At 35.7% G+C, this 19,137-nt stretch overlaps 1 protein-coding gene across 3 annotated transcripts in view; it reads left to right on the top strand.

Moving 5' to 3' along the window:
• LOC140238653 (uncharacterized) overlaps positions 1-19,137 on the top strand; it is a 74,354-nt gene continuing 55,217 nt past the window's right edge. For 2 of the 3 annotated variants that reach the window (XM_072318556.1, XM_072318568.1), the window contains exons 1-3: positions 1-318; positions 2,495-2,548; positions 14,651-14,668. In XM_072318556.1, the coding sequence (XP_072174657.1) occupies positions 151-318; positions 2,495-2,548; positions 14,651-14,668 (240 nt within the window). In that variant the 5' untranslated portion in view covers positions 1-150. The remainder of the gene's footprint in view (positions 319-2,494; positions 2,549-14,650; positions 14,669-19,137) is intronic. The other variant, XM_072318563.1, reaches the window with a different exon arrangement.

A 19,137-nucleotide genomic window follows, 5' to 3' on the forward strand; every position in this document is an offset into this window, starting at 1 on the left:
TGACACTGTATACTGCATTCAGTTACCAGGATGTGACGAAACGCCGTAAGAAGAATCCCGTGCGCTGATAACAGACTGCAGAATTCATAAGGACACAATAACGACCATAACTTCACATGTGGAATATTACTTGAAGAATCGGAGCAGACGATGGAAGTGTTCGAGGCGAAATTCGACTACGTGAAACAGCGCAAGGACGTTTTGAGTTTCAGAAAGGGGGACAAATTCTATATTATTGACAAGCCGAATGGCGAGTGGTGGAGTGCGCGGAAACTCAGTGACAATAAATACGGATACGTGCCTTCAGTTTATTTAGAGGTACGACAGGTTGATGACATGATGTTTTGTTTTTGTATACTTCGCCCGAAAAAAGCATACCTCACCGAGCGTGAAAGTTACTCCGGAATGATGTGTGATTGTTTATCTGTCCTGTACTACGTTGTATCGAGATAACATCCCTATGTCATTAACATTATCTTCATGATGATATTGATGATTGCCAAGTTTCGTTCCTAATCATAATGACAGCTTGACAGTCGAGTCAACACAGTAGAGTGGCTCATACGTGGTGTCAATATATTATCATTTCCGATAGATACGAGACTGATTCCTCAACTTGGAGCCAAATTATTGCATCATGAGTAGGATTAATGATGGACTATTGTAATGATTTAAGAGGTGTTTCAGCCATTTGTCATTAAAGTTTGGCAAGTTATGCAAGCATTAGTTGCTGTCTGTGTAGCCATGAAAGCAGTTTTTAACTTGACATGAGAGGTTAGAGGATCGCTAGTGAATCACAATGTGTAAGAAATCTGTCTTGTCTGTTCGATTGTAAGGAATGATCATTAATTTTGAAAAGAACTCTTTGAATTTGAAAAGAAAAGTGTCTTGCTCCACTGTTTGTTAAAGTGGAATGAACAGGGAGCTGAAAGTTTAACAGCTCATCAGTTTTTGGGTGGTATTAACTTGATAATGCAAGTTGAAAGAACCAGAAAATGATGAGGTAGGGTTTGTGAAAGGAATGTGGGGTTAAAATGGGACATTTTAAAGACAAAGTATTGAAAGGAAATGCATGTAATAAGACAATCCATTACAAAGAATATTCTGCATCTCAAAAAATCTCGGTGACAATTTTAATTTTATTTTCTGACTGACTTCTAATATCCATTTGATTTGATAAATTCGTCTGAGATATACAAATGTACATCATTGTATTTGATGATCAGCGGGGTAATACTGTAAAAGTGGATATTTTTGCACGACTAATTTTTCGTGCTTGGCCAGATAAGAGTTTCGCATGTCTTTAATCCCTCGGAATCATGACATCAGCTACAATTGTACTGGAACATATGGCACACAAAAATATTTATGTGCGAAAATTTCAACACCGCGAAAATTTCCACTTTTACAGTATCTGTACTTCTATGGCATAAAATGGACTCCCAGAAGGGAACTGATTACGGAATGTTCACATTGGTGTATCAATGTATGAAGTAAAATCTAGCAAATAATGGGGGACATTTTATGAAAGACTCACAATGAAAAATAGTTTTTGGGTACGAGGTTTCTACTGGGTGATGATAGTGATCACTTTCAACATTGTTGCCAGGGTAATTCAATTTAGAATGTTAAAAATATTGACTTGAGTTTTTAAACATTAGGACCTACTATAATAAACATCCATAATCCAAAATAATATTTCGTTATTTGATGGATTGATGTTACTTTGCAATTAATAAAAAGTGTTTCCATGCCAGTCCTGTCAGCCAAGGCATGATATACAGATTTTGAGATGACACCTCTCAAGTCATGAGAAGGCATGTTGTTTGATCCAAAAGAAATAATACACTGTACATGTCTTGAACTTTCTTTTTTTCCACGCAAACCAACTAGAAATTTTTGAGTTTATGATTTTGGTCCTATGGAACAATGTAATTTTAGAATCAAATATAGACTGCTACAGGTTGAACTCTTTTCACAAATGGTCTTTGTAAGTACCCATCTTACTTTATCAGATCATTAGAAATTTACAAACCTCTGTACCAAAATGATAAAATGATGAAATTGCCTTATGATGACAATTTGATATATAGTGAAATGTCTTACTGAGAAATTCTGATGATCCAAATTCTTAAAGATTTTTTTTTTGCAATGTTTTGTGTGTGTTTATGGAGGGTAGTGTGATGGATACTGTTTATAGAAATTAATGGTAATCTTGGAAGTGGAATATCGTTTGTCGGATGTTAAATTCAAGATTCTACTTGTTATTCAATTTTGCTATGGAACATGGGCATGGAGCATTTCTTCTTCTTTTTTTTTTTTGAGGGGGTGGGGAGGGGGGAAGGGTAGTGCTTGTTGGTGGGTCAAAGGTCAATAATCCCCCCACCCCCCTTCTGTGGCCTCTGTGAAATAGAAATACCACCATAAGAATTTCATCATGCACTTTTATCTTATTAACATCTATACTGTTTCTCAATTGTTTCCTTTTCCACAGAAATGTAGAGAACAATTTATTGGAAGACTAGTGCCAGAAGGAAGGAGAAACACGGTAAGAGCCAAAAATTGTCATGAGTTGATTTTTGTAGGAAAATGTTATTTTCTCTGTGGTATCTACTCTTATTTTTAGTAGTTGTTGTGGGGGCTCATACTTTTGTGTCTTTCCAAACTTTGCAAGTTTTATATCATATTCCTTTTCTGTAGTCATTGGTAATGTTATGAAGAGTTATTGTTTTCAATACAGTGTACATTCTTGAGGATTTAGTGATGTATTTTATAAATCTGATGTGTTAATTCTCCACCTTGATGAGAAGTATCTCAGTTAATTTCTAACAAACTGTGTCTTCAACTGAGTATCAATCATGTGTGTATTTCCTTCCAACTCAAGGTCTAAAATTTTGGTGTTTTTCTATGGCATCAAGAGGCAAAAACTTGACATGTATTTAAGGCATTTTATTGGTGACGTGAATATACTCATACAGTACATAGGCCCTATCATAAAGTGGTTAATCTAGAATCACATTTCTTTTGGAAGCAATGGCTACCTTGCTTTGTTCACTGGTTCTTGCTGAACTAGCTGTAAGTTGTCTTTTTGTAAGGACAAAACAAATTTGACCTTAGAGATTACAGGAGATCTTTTCCCTGCATGGGAAAGTTGTGCAAATAAGAAGGGAAGATCGCTGAAAGTCCCAAGAAAGATTTGACAGGTTGAAAAGAAATGTAACAATGAATGTCATTGTGTATGTGACAAATTGTATACTGGTAGGTTGTACTGTCTCTTGCATTGTATGAACCAACTACTATTTGCAGTGTAGTTTACATTTTGTGATATTTTTCTTGATGACAGTATTGACTTCTAAGTTACAGAAGATATGTAAAACGTGGCCGTGGTATAATCACCTAGTATTTCATACATTTATGGAGAAAATGTTTACTTTGACAAGGTGAATGGTTGACATTTTCTGAAGGAACTAGTGGAAAGCACAACAAAATGAATGTGACCATGGCAGCTACTCTGAGATACCACTGCAGTACAGGATGGGATTGCTAGTGGACATACCCTCAAGTTTTGACTTTGAAGCATTGATACAAATGAAAGTTATTTGATGAAGCTACAAATATATAGTGCCATTCTCATTGCAAAAATTTCTTAATTTGGGATAAAAAATTCATTTTGATTCAGTGTTCTCACTGTAAAAATTTTCAACTATTTGGGTTGTGATTATTTGTGAAGAGCTGACCTGTGCATGTACAGTACATGAATGGTATGCTTAATTCTCAATACCAATTCAATTTACTGCGGGGCACCACAACTGGTAAACATAGTAAGGAGCAACATTCACAGTAGGCCTACCTTGTACGGTATAAAGCTTTGAAAAGTTTTGTTGTGTGTGTTCTCACTGTACAACTTTGTGTCTATTTGCAAAACAAACAAACAAACAAAACAAAAGAAAACAAAACAAATTGCACAAATTAGTGTGATTTGGATCCAAATCTTGCAGAGTAACCTGCTGTTTCTGCTCACACTGTCAAAAATTTAAAGTTTGGGTTCAGATCCTCAGAGACTCCAACTCTCCCATTTTCGATGGGAGATCTCCCGCCGAAAACCCATTTTTGCAAAATCTCCTGTTCTCCCGCCCTGGCTCTGTGTCTCCCGTTGGAAAGGATTTCTATCGTATGTTGAAAAAATAAGCCTTAGATAGCACCAGAGAGCATCTAGAACCCTAGGAACTTCGCGCTTCGCACGCATCAACTTAGAGTCTCCCGTTTGCTAGGGGTTTCGGGCGGGAGAATCTCCAGATCAGAAGGTGCTTGGGGTTGGAGTCTCTGGATCCTGATGGTGATCAAAGTAACAGCTTATTTTGAATGAAGTGAGAATGGTACTTAAATATCTTACATTGTTTGTATTGTTAAAGGGGCATTCCAGACGATTTTCATAATTTCATATCCTCTAGTACATAAATCAACAGCTCCATGTATAGATTTGTGGAATTTATTGTGGTTCTTGAGCAGAGAAATCAATACTCCAAAAACCTAAAACAAATTACACTGAACAAAGATGATGACATAGTAGCCTCATATATTTCAGAAATGTAACAATGTAATTCCACTACCATACACAATAAAGTCATGCTTAACAAGTACACCTGTGCAGAATTTATGCATGCTTTCTTCTTTAGTTCTGCTTCCTTGAGCCCCTACTCGTGCATTCTTGTAGTGAGGCTGCCATGTCATCATCCTTGTTCATTATGATTTGTTATAGAATTTGAAAACACTCCTATTCCTCATCCCAATCACTACAAATTTTGAAACTCACTACCCAGTATAACCAATTTATAGTTGTTCATGATTATGTTAAAGTCTGAAAATCATCCAGAGGTCTCCTTTAACTGGGCTGTTGCTGTTGTTATTTTATTGGATTCAAATAAACACATTCTCTCTAGAATGGAGTTTGCTTCTAGCTTTTGTAAAAGTCAAGGAGTGAAAGAAAAGGAAATGGCGGAGACAATCCTGTGGACGTCTAATGATGACTTTATGACATAATACAAGGGCAGTCTGTACCAACAAGTAATCTTTTATCGCAATGCGCAGTACATCAACATCATTCTTATCACTTGGGGTATCTTAATTGTCACATGTATTGCAGCATTGCTCACATGTGCATTGTGGAGAATGTAAAGAGATTGCATAATCTGCTCTTTTATGAGTATTTTGTGGCTTTGTCCTGGAAATTCTTGATGGTAAAAAAAAAACAAACATTCAGCACACACACACACAAAAGAGCTTGGGATTTCTTGAAATTACAAACTATTGTGCTCATGATACATTTGTATCTTTTCATTTAAAAAAAAAAATGAAAAGATTTAAGTCGTCTTCTAAACCTCTAATGACAAATTGGCATTTAATGTTTTAATCACAGTGTTTGTAACCATGGAAGAATGTGTACAGCAGAAACAAAACAAAAAACAACAACAACAACAACAACAACAAAAAACAGGATGTACAAAGTTTTTATTGTACATGCAGTGTTCATAAACCATACTGGCACTCCCCACCATTCTGTTTTTTTGTTTGTTTGTTTGTTTTTGATTGTATTTGATCTCAAGATAGATATTTGGCTACAGGTATAACCCTGAGGCAGAGAGCTCAGAAACAACAACAACAATTCTGAACTGTACCAGCTCTCCAGTCAAGAACTTCCTTTAGGGAGTCTCGGTTTCCAGTGCACATGTAACAAGAGTAGACTCTTTATCTTTTCCTCTTTTTTTGATGGAGAGGGATTTGTTATAGATTGCGACGTTAATTGAAATGGCCCCAGGGGTTACTTTGGCGATCTGACAGTTTGATGCCATTCATAATGCAAGATGCAGACATTTATGCACACTTAGTATAGCACAACTGCCCTTGGCCTTTTCCTTGTACTGGATAGCAGCATGACAGATCTGATGTTAGTATTTCGATGTCTGGAGAAAATGGAATACTGATCAAGATGATCAAGATGCTATAGAGATGCATTATTTCCAGTGTCACACACATGATTACGCATACAGGTGTAGGCGGTACAGCTGTGTGATAAATTTTTGTCTTCTGTTGTTCTGCTTTCTATCCAGGATTTCATTCAGTAATGGACAACAGACTTTCAATTGCAAGTTTGGTTTTTTAGGTAGAAAAAAAAGAATGTGTGCTGGATTCACATTAAAAAGTGTAGAACAAAACAGGGATGCAAGGTACTGTTCTGGTATGATATATATTTGTGTAAGAAGTCAGATGATGAAACTATGAAGCAGAGGTCAGTGGTAGATTCATATCATATTAATTTATTGTTTGTGTGTGTGTCTGTGTATGTGAGCCATTTGTATCATTTGAATGGTAAATGAATAAAGATCATTGAAAAATTTGTATGTGTGTGTATGTGTGTGTACAGCAAAGTAGAATGCCATGAGTAGCTTTATGCCATCTTTTGGTGACACCAATATGGCATGGCAAGACAGTGAGCAATTAGCAGGCATCTCTTTATACCAGTTATTCAGTGTGATGTTATCATGGAGGATGGATTGGTTTCTACAGTATCACCACATTTTAGCAATTTCCCAGTGTGATTCACTAAGATTTACAATATTTTTGCTATTAATGTGCATTGGAGTAATGGGAAATAAATAAGAGCAAGTCCCTCTGGGTATGATGAGAGGAAAGTGGGGGGAAAAAACATGTGTATAGATGGACTAATGGGCAGAGGAACGACTTGAAATGGATGCATTCTGTGTAATGAGAGCAGTGCTGAGGCAATTTCACATGTGTGCTCATTAGTGGCAGGAGCAGAGCGTTATATTCACTAGTCAGGTGACACAGTCGGGTGCTAATGGTCAGGGTTCAGGATCGTATTGCCAATTAAGGATTGTATGAGAGTCTCATCAGGGTGAAGATAGAAGGAAAGGAAGAAAATACTCCAAGATTAGTTTTGAGAGCCATGAGAACGTACGTACTAGAAAAGGATATAATACCTGGTAAGTGGCTGAGAATAGAGAAAGAAATGTCTGTAAGGAGGATATCAATAAAACAATTGACGGGTAATATTACAATATCCATATTGAGTTGAAGAATGAAAGAATAACATACTTGACCACTTGATTAGTAGTGAGCGGTGCTGAATGTATAGTCTTGATGGCAGTCTCTAGTATATGGGAACTTTTCCTTGTGGGGTTTTATTTTTTTTTTCCATTTCCTATGCAACATGTTTGTCATAAATCCCATGTGGAACTTTAAATATATGATGTACCAGTAATGATTTTTAAAAAAATTATAATTATGTTACAAAGGCTGCGCAAACTAAACTGTGGTAAAATAGATTGACCCATATGGCAGTTCTGTGGTATATTATTTTTTTTTTTCAAGGAGGGGGTTCATTTATGATTAAGGACAGAAGTGCTATAGAGAATGTGTTCATTGATTTTGTGTTTGTCTCTCAAAATTTCAGTGAATACCAGGCTTTTGTAAGTAGTTTTATGTCTCCATTGCATATAAACACTGATTGGATATGTAAATTAGTAATCATCTGACAATTTGGTCATTGACTGATCAAATATTACTATCGTCTGATGAAAGAGTGTTATATTTGTCTATGTTTCTCAGAGTCTGTGGTTGCAGATATGACTACCTGCCAACTACAATATATTGTACATCAAATATTCATTTTCACACCAAATTAAGATATAAGGATGTACGCAGTATGTTAAAATCTCAGAGATATTGTTTTTCTGGAATGTTCAAAAGATAAACACCAATTCATGGCTGAGAGTCAAGAACAGACAACTAACAACAATCGTCATTTTCAACTTTATCTACCTTCTCTTGTAATCACATGGCAGTACAGTGTCCTCCTTTCCTTTCTATGAAAATAGAGAGGTACATGTATATACCTCATTAGAAAATGTGATTTGTAGGCCCTATATTGGTGTATTCCTCATCATGCTGTGAGTCATACCACAGTCACCAATTCCAGTAGGCAGGTATTACATACTTGATTGAATTGACCTGTTCTATTCTCTGTGTTGCAGGCCCCATTGTATTCTCTTGGTCCCATCTATTGAGCGTGAAGCCCATGATAGGATTAGTGGGAGCTAAAGATATAAGAGAGATGGTGTGCTCAAGCACGTCCGTGGCTTGTGTCACCAAATTATATGGGGCACAGCAGTTTGTAGAGCCCACTGCATGAACAATATGCCTATTGGTATTGAGTAGAGAAAGCATTCATGGTGGTTCATTTGTAGCTATTTGTATTGGGTTTTTATGTAACCATCAAGAGATGCACTTGAAATACAAACTACTACCTGGAGCAAAATTTCTCTCACATTTTCATTTAAGTACGTGCATTGCATTAGTACATCAATGGGTATGTTTGCTGTGCCCGAGGTCTTATTATCACTGGGATGTACACAGAGTATTTGAGAGAATAATCAGAAAGGTTTGCCACTTGTCAGGGGCCTGACACACAAACAGAGATTTGCATGGGGTGGGACTGATAGCATTGTTTGAATGACAGTGTGTTCCTAGGGTTTGAAGTCATATGACTCTTATTCTTCTATCTGGTCATTTCTGCAATACCAAGATGTGTGCTATTAACTGTAGAATAAGATAGTGCATATTTACCTTCTTTGTAAGGAACATTTACAGGAGGTAAATAAAGTGGTCTAACGGACAGAAAACATATTAATAGAGTTCGTTGTTCAATTCATGAGTTTTTTGACAGCTGCTGTTGACAGAGTTAAATCTATGTCTTGAGATGACTTCTTGTTGAGCACGTACAATCAAGATTGACTTTAGAACAAAAAAAAACAAAAACAGCAGCAGATGAAAATAATATTGAAATTAGTGTAATTCTTCCTGCTAACGTGTTTATGAAATAAGTACTACATTTGTACTTTAAATAGTGCTATAAATGCTATTTTTTCCAGAAATGATAGTGAAAAATGTGTGAGATTTTTAGGAATAATTATAGAATGTATTTTTTCTTGTTTTGTGGATGCAGAAGATTTCATGTCTAAATATTGATGTCAGTATTGACATCAGTATAGACACACTATGCTAATATGAGGTAAAAACAGAAGAATGTGATCACTGTGTACATTTATTGTCATTTCAGTTTTAGATAAATGTGAACCTTGTTAAAGGGTCAGAGTGGAAAAAAAAAATCTGCATCTAGTGTGGTTATCTGTGAACATACACTGTATGATTGAGCATAGTGGGTCTGTTGCTGAAATATAGACCTCTTGCTTGAACAGATTCTGGTTCAATGCGCTCTTGATGAGTGTGATGTACACCTGTACAACATTTAATGACATAAGGACGGAAAGTGCAGAGCAATTGCAGAAATCCCATCATGCACCACTTATGTACACTCATCGATTTTATTTGTACCTGTATATACTGTCAGTGTCCGCAAGTGTACACAAGTCCTATTTATAAGTCTTTCACTTTCATTGTCAATTTGTAGTACAAGATATCAATGGGATCTACAATGTATTGCACAAAATGCGAATGTGATGTTGCCGTCCTGAAGGGGCTATTTCTTATTCATCTACTTTATTTTATTTTATTTTTTTTTAAAAGAGAATTGAGGTTGTTTGCCAGTACTTAAAAGTGGATATATTCATGCGACTAATTTTTCGCATTTGGCTGGGCAAGAAGAGCTTCGCGTGTTTTTAATTCCACGGAATCAAGACATCATGCACAGGGACATGTGGCAAGCAAAAATATTTGCATACTTTTATTTTCACGCTAGTTTCGGGTTGCGCGAAATTTGTGAAAATTTCAACACCGTGAAAATTTCCACTTTTACAGTAGCATCTTTTTAGTGCAGGGTTATTGATGTATGATGAAATTGTATACTGATTTTCTCTATTGTTTCCTGGGTGTACTGTTGAGACTGTCTCCCTGTGTCTGTGGCCTCCAGGTTTCACATCATCCAGTATATCCCAGTAGCTGCATTCAAACACAGGAGTTATCAGTTTTTGCACTGCAATGCAAAAATGGATTTTTAGTTGCCACCGTTCACACACACCACGCAGGACAAATTATTGCAGTGCTTAAAAAAAAAAATGTGCTTGTAGTGATTTGAAGGTGACCCCAGGCATCTGAGTGTGTGGACCTATGGTAACAAGTTGCATTGTGAGATTAACAAAATTTATAAAGTCCGAGTATACCATTCATATGCACCATGCAGGGCATATTATCCTTAGTTTAAAAAAACAAAACAAAGAAACACGCAATTATAACCAAGTGTGAGTGATTTTCGTATCGTTATAGAGATTGTGATATTTTAATGATTATTTTGTGTTCACTCACAGAAATCATCTTGATGTTTTCTGCATTAAAAAACATCTCCCCTGAAAACCCAGTAATTTTGGGTGTGTGAATGCAGCTGTAGTGGCAGCTTTCCCCGACTGACTTCATTTTGTGTTCATTGGTCCAAGTACTGTAAATGTTTCATAGTCCTCGCTGCACTCTGGCAGTATCTGGAATTCTCATTGTGATGTCTGGTTATAATTTGGACTGTCACTTTCTCTTAGGAGGCAATTAGAGACATTTTAGAGGAGCAGGTGGTCTTGTACAGGTAGTGCTCACATAGATGTATAGCACTAGGCTTGACCTATCACCATCATAAGTAAAGTACATGCTCAGTTGCACCATGGTTGCGCTGGGCAAATTTTATGCAAATGAATCACGAGCAACGATTCAGTGTCCTGTACTGCTTGGCAGTTGGCAGTTGGGAAAGTGCAGTGTTGAGCTGGTAATATCCGAAACAAACAAAACAAAGAGCATTTTGATGATTGTGTAAATGTTCTTATGCGTGCCTTCATGCATTCTGGATATATTTGTCACCTATTCCAGTTTTATGATAGTGAATCATATTTATGGAATAATGTGATTTTTATTTGATTGTATTGTATATATACACCCTGCCTGACCCAGGTATATAAAATGAATAAGTGAACTTCTTTCTGTGTGCAATATTTGATCATCAGGCCTCCGGTACAAAATTTTCAATATGATCTAAAATTCACTGTAAATTTCCATCCTTTAGCACAAGAGTTAGACACAAGATTGATGTAATATTCTGGACAGAATAATGTGGACAGCTAGTGTTTACAGTTTTACCAGTCTTCTGATAAACTAAAGGCAAAGATTTGCAATGGCTGTGTACATGTATGTGATGTATGAGTACGGTACATGCAGTTAATCTCTTTGCAAATAAAGGGTTCATATAAATGAGTAAGCACGAAAAGGTAAAAAAAAGTAAAACCAGAGATGTCTTTATTTCTGTTTTCAGAAGCAGCTCAACAAGAAGGAAATGTAGAAGTGTGTGATTCTGCCTTCGACCTGTATATTGCATGAAATACTGATTGTCTTTCATCATCTTGTATTTGAAATACTACTGAAGTAGGAAAGATTTGGAGTACGTAGATGATTAAGTAGTACTATTTAAAGAAAATTTACCACCACGATAAAAAGCTGACCCATGTAGATTATAGATCTGTCACACAGACATAAACAGGAATGTTTTGATTGTATAGACATCATCGATGAATCATCTAAAAAAGAGTGTAATATCGCAGGACCAGTCGTACATGTATTGGCTGGCTGCCTTGGTCACATGTCTGTGATGTTTAGCATCATATAGATAAGTTCTCTTCACTCCTTTTACCAGAAAATTACTCAAGAAATAATTTAGGGCTTATAAGTGACAAGCAGAACTATGGATTTATTTTCTTTATTTCTGTTTTTTTTTTCTTCTAAGAGAAATAGAAGTAGTATGAATTGCATCTAAGCAGTATTAGAATTATATGACTGCAATGGCTGTATGGTGTACCCCTAAAGGTTGGATGCTAACATGAATGGTCACATTTGTTACATCTGACTGCCTTTCCTTTTGTGCCTTTTTCCTAACTGGGCTTTTTAAAATATAATCCTTTTATTTCTGCTCACACCAAAGATGACATGAACAATAAACCTGTTCTCAGTGGGGGGAAATTTGTGGCATTGAAATTTGTAATACTAGACCTTTTCTATTCACACTGTCAGTGCAGTGAAAACTTGTGATGTTGCTACATTCTAGAAAACTACAATGTAAACTAGTCTTAGCTGCCACCATGCACACCACATGACATTGGCTTTGCAGTACATGACTGTAACAAGCAATGTGGGATGTACGTAATAGCCTGTCCAGCTAGCTGAACACTCACCATTCAAATTTCATGTGACCCTTAGGAATTAACCCAAATTTCTTGTTAAGTCATGTGGCAAATGTTACATTGAAAATTGCAGAGATCTGCAAACCTCATACGCAGTTAGAAAACTTGTTTTCAAATTTTATTCCAATAAGTCTTGCAGTGTTTTTGCATGGCTTTTGACATTTACTTCAAAAGCAACTTTCACCAAAATGTTGCTAATTCTTTACGGCCATTTTTTTTTTTAACTCTCAGTGTAAACAGCCCTTGTAATTTTCCTGTAGAATATGTATATTTTATCTTAGTGAAGTCCTTTTTCTCATCTTTTTCATACGTGTATATGTCAATGTGTCAATTTCTAGACTGGTTTCTTCAGTAGTTTAAGAAGTAATTGTTTTTGTCTTTTCTTGTTGCACGCTTCTCTGATACCTTTATTGACTCATACTAAAGCCGCCTTCATGGATGTGTATGTACGGCTGTGATTATCAGTATATGAGCAGTGGACATGGTTGCTTTGCTTCTCAGCCTTATCTGGCTGTTCATGCTCAGGATTTACCAGTAAGAAATTCATCTGTTTTTTGTGCTAATTGGTCCTCCTGTGACACCCAGTGTGGCAATGTTCACCAGCATTCCTTGTTTTGATATGTCTGATATCCATGGTACTGTGTAGGTCTAATATAACACAGGAATAAGAAAGAATTGATGGAGTGTATGTTGTGTAGATCCAGTGTTCTACAACATGATTAGTGCTCGTGTGATACCTTTTTAACCAATTTCAATATAAATGCCCTATACTTGTAAACAATGTTAGTGTTCAAAGTGTCTTTATGGTTGTCTTTCATATCAGGTTTAATCTAAACCAGAAGTGGAGATGAAGATGTGCTCAGCTTATTGAGTTATCAGTGGTTATGGTATGCTTTTCCACTCTGTGGAATGCATAACCATGAAGTAAAACAGAACATACGTGTAGTATCACATAAAGTTATTGTAGTTGTCCTTTTCCCCTGGCAAGTGTTTTGAGGTCATGTACATTTTGTAAAGTTATTTGGTACCCAGTGCATTGGATTGTATCCAGAGTCATGAAAAAGGATGTGTTCCAAATTTGAAGCCTCAAACATCACTTGGTACATAGTTACTTTTACTTGTAAGAGTCTTTGTAGTACGGGTAGCTTTAGAAAGGTTACTAAAGTATGAAAATGAAAATCAGTATTTCTGTCATAGACATTCTTTGCAGGAATCTCATACGATAGTGATGGCTGCGAGTCATAATATACATTTATATGTCTCCAGTGTGAACATATTGTGTCATTTCTTTGTTACATGTGGTTTGTAGATATGGTGACTTCAACACAGCTGTAAGACTGTGTGTCAAATATTATACATGTACTGTAGTTTGTTGTTTTTCTGTAATGAAGAATGTCATAATTCGTCATGAGCAATGTGTGAATTGAGAGTCTCCTCCTATACTCACTATGCTGGATATCATACAGCAAATAGATGTTGTGTTGTATGTGAATATTGTAGCCTACTACAGTGTATATGAACAGAATTATGGAGATGTATGAACATACATGTATGTTGTCTAGGTAATATTATCAACATAACTACAATTGTAAAGATTCCTATAAGCTGCACTTGACAGATACAGTGGATCAGAGTTTTGATTGTGATCATGCTGGTATTTTAGACCACGAATCAGAAGTGATACCTTAAAACTCTCTAATATCTCCCATTGAACACAACAACCAAGAATTAGAATAGATGTCCTCAAATCCATCCATCAACTACTTTTACCTGCTTTTGTTGGATTAAAGTATGATTGTTGCTTGCAATGAAAGTACACATGCTCTCATCACTTTGGAAGCAGAAGGACATTAAGCCACAAGAGATGATTCTCCTCCATATCCCAAAGAAAGATCATGAACTGGTGAAACATATTCACACTAAGTGTCCTTTTTGCTCTGTAGAATGAACATAGGTACTTTTTACTTTCTTGATTATGAATAGATAAGTAGAAATAAAACTCAGAAATAGAAACTAAGTGAAGAGGGAATTGAGCTTATGAAAGAATTAATTAAACCCAATTTCAATACATCAAAACTGTATCTCAAGTGCTGCTATTCTTTCCCCTCAAATTTACTGTGCATAATTGTGGTTGTCCAGTTTGCATGCTTGTTGGATCCTTGGTAATGTGTCATGGTTAAAGTAATGTTCAGCAACATCAAAAAATTCTGTGTATAAATCTTGTGTGTCTGTTGCACAATGCTGTTACATGTCCCATTCAAGAGTCAAATCTATGGAAATCATTAGAAATCATTCTTGCACAGCCCAACGTCATTGCCCATTGTTTGCACTGGCTCTGTTGAATCAATCTATTTATGAATATGGTATTATTGTTCACGTTGCCCTCCATCATGCTCTGTGAACAGGCCAAACCCGTCTCAAAGGTAAGTCCATATTTCATAAAGTTGTATGCCTGCATTCCTGACATTCCAAAGCCCCTGATTCCTCCTCATGTATCAGCACTTAACAAACCATCATGTGATTTGTCCCAACAATTAACCATTTCACCTGGTTTGAACTGGTGTACCGCTGCATACCAACGTTTATAGACCCTTTTCTGTTATGTGTTTTCTGTGGTGGACCGGATAAGGCCCGAAGTTGTATGTGCAGGGAGGTGGAGGATTCCTCTACCTCCCTGGTATGTGCATGCTTTTGTTCAAGGTAAACTCTGATATGAGTAAGCTAAAAATTTGGCAGTGAAGTATTCATAAGTTTGAATTTACCAGATGAACAGCAGGTAGTCATGCTGCATAGTTCAGAACCTGTATCCTGACCACACTTTAAATAGTACACCATTGTAGGTACTATCATGGTGTCTTGCCCACCACCACTTCCACTCCAACCCCCATTATTCATAAATTACATGTAGGCTTCTTAAGGTCATGAATGCTATTTTCAGATTACATTGTTCTATGTGTTTAGCAAGTGAACAAGTCTTTCATGGAACTGGAAGGAGAAAAAGGAATATACAACTAACAGTATGAATAGATTTTTAACCACAAAGTCATTCAGAGATACATTAGATAGTCTATTTTTTTTTTTTACCTTTGCAAGTTCTCTTGGTGTCTTGAAGGGATGTCATTTCATAATTTTAATTCTTCACACATGGTGTATATATCACATTAGTTTTTTTAATGAATTATGAATTCAATTTTTATGTACTGTAAAAGTTGAAATCTTTGCATTGCATGAGGTATTGTTTGTCCTCAGTTGAGAGAGATGGGCTTCATGTGTTTTAATTCTGCGGAATCGAGACATAAAATAATGTTACATATAATATAACAAGCAAAATGTGTGTGTGTTTTTTTGCACTGCTTTCCTGTTGCTAGAAAAGTGTGAAAAATTTTGACACCGCAAAAATTTACACTTTTACAGTATATTATGACAGCTGACCTTTCTATGGGCAGAATAAATGGGTTTTCCATCTTCCAGATGAAAAATAAAATTTTATGGTAATTTTATCATACAAATTATACTTATATCTAAACATTAAAAGAATATATTAGCATTGTGGCAAATTCAATAAAGTAGATTCACAATGTAAATGAGTTAACTTTGAAATCATCATGATTTTTAGTTGGTTTGGGTGTATGTGAATGCATCTTACATGTATATTTACCGTCATCATACACACAATTAGATTTGTTACCGTTGATGTAAGCTGGTAACAGTTCACATGGGGCGTGGAATGTGGTTTTGCATGTTACAGTCATCATCCACTTTTACCACAATATATGGTTTGATTATCAACCACACTGCACCACCACAACAGTGTGAAATTGGCACAACATATTTTAGCACCATTGCATTTGTTTCATTTGATATACCAGTACAACCAGCTTGTGCCATCTCCTGTAATATTTGCTACTCCTGAGTATTGAGTGTAGCTGAACTTTAAGTCTTGAATACAGCAAAATACTTTTAGACTGACTGTTCAAAACATGTTCTGATCAGTAGATCATGTATTTTGCAGCATATTATGAATAGTGTTTACTAGTATAAACCAAGATGCAAAAGCTTGCAGGAGATAAGCAAGTGAAATGATGGTGGACACATAGATTAATGTTCTGTATAATACAGTCTGTACACCCTACCCCCAAACATAGACAAATACTCTATCGTAGTAGTATTTAATGATCAAAATTTTATTTTAAAAAAGAGTTGTTCTTGGAACCGTATCAGTGCTTACACACAGTTTCAACTTTCTTGGCATCATCCAAAAGTCAGCATAGTCTGAAAATTTTGATGTTATTATCCAAAATTTGATATTATTTTGGGTTTGTTATCAAAGTGACTAAATGTCAGGAGCAACCAGCAACAAGATTATCCATATTATGTTATATATTACTACTATCAAGAGACCTTCTACAACTATTATCACTTCCACCACTACCATCGCCACCTCCATCATCATCAGCACCACCACTACTAGCTTGCAGTGACTCCATAATGTCAATATTTGTGTACAAAAGTCCTACAAATTTAATGTTCACATTGTGTCCACTTTGCAATACTTTTAAATTTTGTGTATCTTTATAGACACACAGATATTTTTGTGTATGGGTCACATATGTGTGGTACATAATACACACTGCAATCATGTCAGCTTGAGAATATTACAATATTTCAGCTCCTTGCATAAATATGAATAAGATATAGTATGACTGTGATCTAACATGATGAGCATAGCTGTATACAGTACGTACACTGTAGGTGTGTACTCATTTTGGTTTAAAATTGATTTTTTTTTTCTTTGTTGGAAACAATTATATCATTGAAGAAATATTTTGTTTTGTATGAACATGGTTGGATTGCTGTATACCATAAATTATTTAATGTGTATCAGTATACTATACTCCTCCTCAACTTCTTCGAGATAATGATTGTAATTTCAGTATTTAGAATACTAAAGGGTATACAGGGATTTACAGATACAACTCTCCTTTAATATTGTGTGCATCCTACTTTATTTGAAATCTTTTTACCATTAAATGGTATGTATTTAGTTGGTTCATTCAAAGAAGCACATTTTACATTTTGGTGGTTTGGGCTTTGAAACTCATTACAATTATGATCAATATTAGCATAATATTTTATTTTGTAATACTATTTTTTACTATTTCTATTATAGGCTATATAGGCTGTATATTGACTGTTAGCATAGTGAAATTAGCTATATGTTAATGTTGTTTTACTATCCAAAGATTGTTGTGCTACCAATGATAAACATTCTAATAATCATATTAGTAATGCAATATTTGACCTTATTTATTATGTTATATTCCATGGCACAGCACAATACAAATACAAGAGTATGGTATAAAAATCATAATGGAGTATATTGCACATTCAGAAGATAATTACTACCATTTAAAGAAAGATGCAGTGAAAATTTCAATATTTTTCTCAGACTACAACAAATCATCAATACTTTGCACTGTGCTCAAATTGTGTTAGATACCTATGGCGGAGGTAAAGTAACAAACATTATGTTAAAACGCACTCTTTGTGTCCCAGCCACAGAAAAGTGAAAATGGAAGAAATGGTAAGAAGGTGTACATGTAGGTATTTGCAGGTAATTGCACTTCATATCACACTCATAGTCCCCAGTGTCATAATGATTACCTGGTACACAATTATACATTGGATGTATGTGCACATTATTCTATGTTTATTCTATATATTGAGATCATCTGAGGGCTTACAGAGGCTGTCCTGTATTTCATTGTATGCAACTACAATTTAAGCATGTTCCAATGTAATATGAATGACAGCTTTGATGTAGCATGCAGATTCCCTGATATATCATCACAAAATTTTTACTAGAGGATCATTTACAGTACCACGCTTACGCTTGTAGAAGATTGCAATGGCAACTCATTTTTTTTTTTAAAATCTAACACAACATTTTAACTGCCTCCACCCTAGTAATGAGTGGTTTACATGACCCTTTCAGCAAGTTTTCTTGATATGAGAACTGCTCAATTTAAAATTTTACTGGCCTTTTGTGAAATGATAAGATTTTGATTCCCAGTGACACATGTTCAGTGCTGTAGAAGACGATGATCACAAATCAGTGTGCATACAGTGTACTTGTCTAAAGACCTTGTAGCATGGGAATACCATGGAGAGGGAAGGCTGGCTCAGCTTGGATACATGAAAGAACAAGTCCACCTTCACATACATGTGAATTGAGTGAATACAACAATATCAGTAGAATACATAAGTGAAGGTTTGGGGAAAATCTGACAATCCGTTCAAAAGTTATGAATTTTTAAATTACCTGTGCAACCACTGCTGGATGAGAAGACTACTATAGTGTATGATGTCACATGCATAGAATGATATAATGAAAATAAAAAGAGAATTTCACAAAACTTCACTTTTTGAATAAAGTGCACATTTCTTCAACTTGTTACTGACGTATGTTGAGGGTAATATTATTCCCCCTGCCTTCTGAAAGAGAGAAGTTGAGTATTCTTTTGTTATGCGAGAAAAGTGAAAATATGTTGCATTTTCTTTATTCTTTCTTTACAAAAATATCGTTGTACACATGTGACATCACAATGTATAGTAGTCTTCTCATCCAGCCGTGACTGAGCAGAAACCTAAAATATTCATAACTTTTGAACGGATTGTCAGATTTTCCTCAAACTCTCACTGATGTGTTCTACTATTGTTGCTGCATTCACTCAACCCACATGTCTATAAAGGTGCCCTTGTCCTTTAAAGAACTCCCATAACAAATTGTTAACAGGCTGGTTTGGGGGGGGGGGGGAGGGGGGGGGAATGGGAAGGGGGACTGGAGTTGTCTGTTACCGATGAGCAAATGCTTTGAAACACATATTTGGTG

This window comes from Diadema setosum, chromosome 2 (genome assembly GCF_964275005.1).
Source record: "Diadema setosum chromosome 2, eeDiaSeto1, whole genome shotgun sequence".
NCBI classification, from domain to species: Eukaryota; Metazoa; Echinodermata; class Echinoidea; order Diadematoida; family Diadematidae; genus Diadema; species Diadema setosum.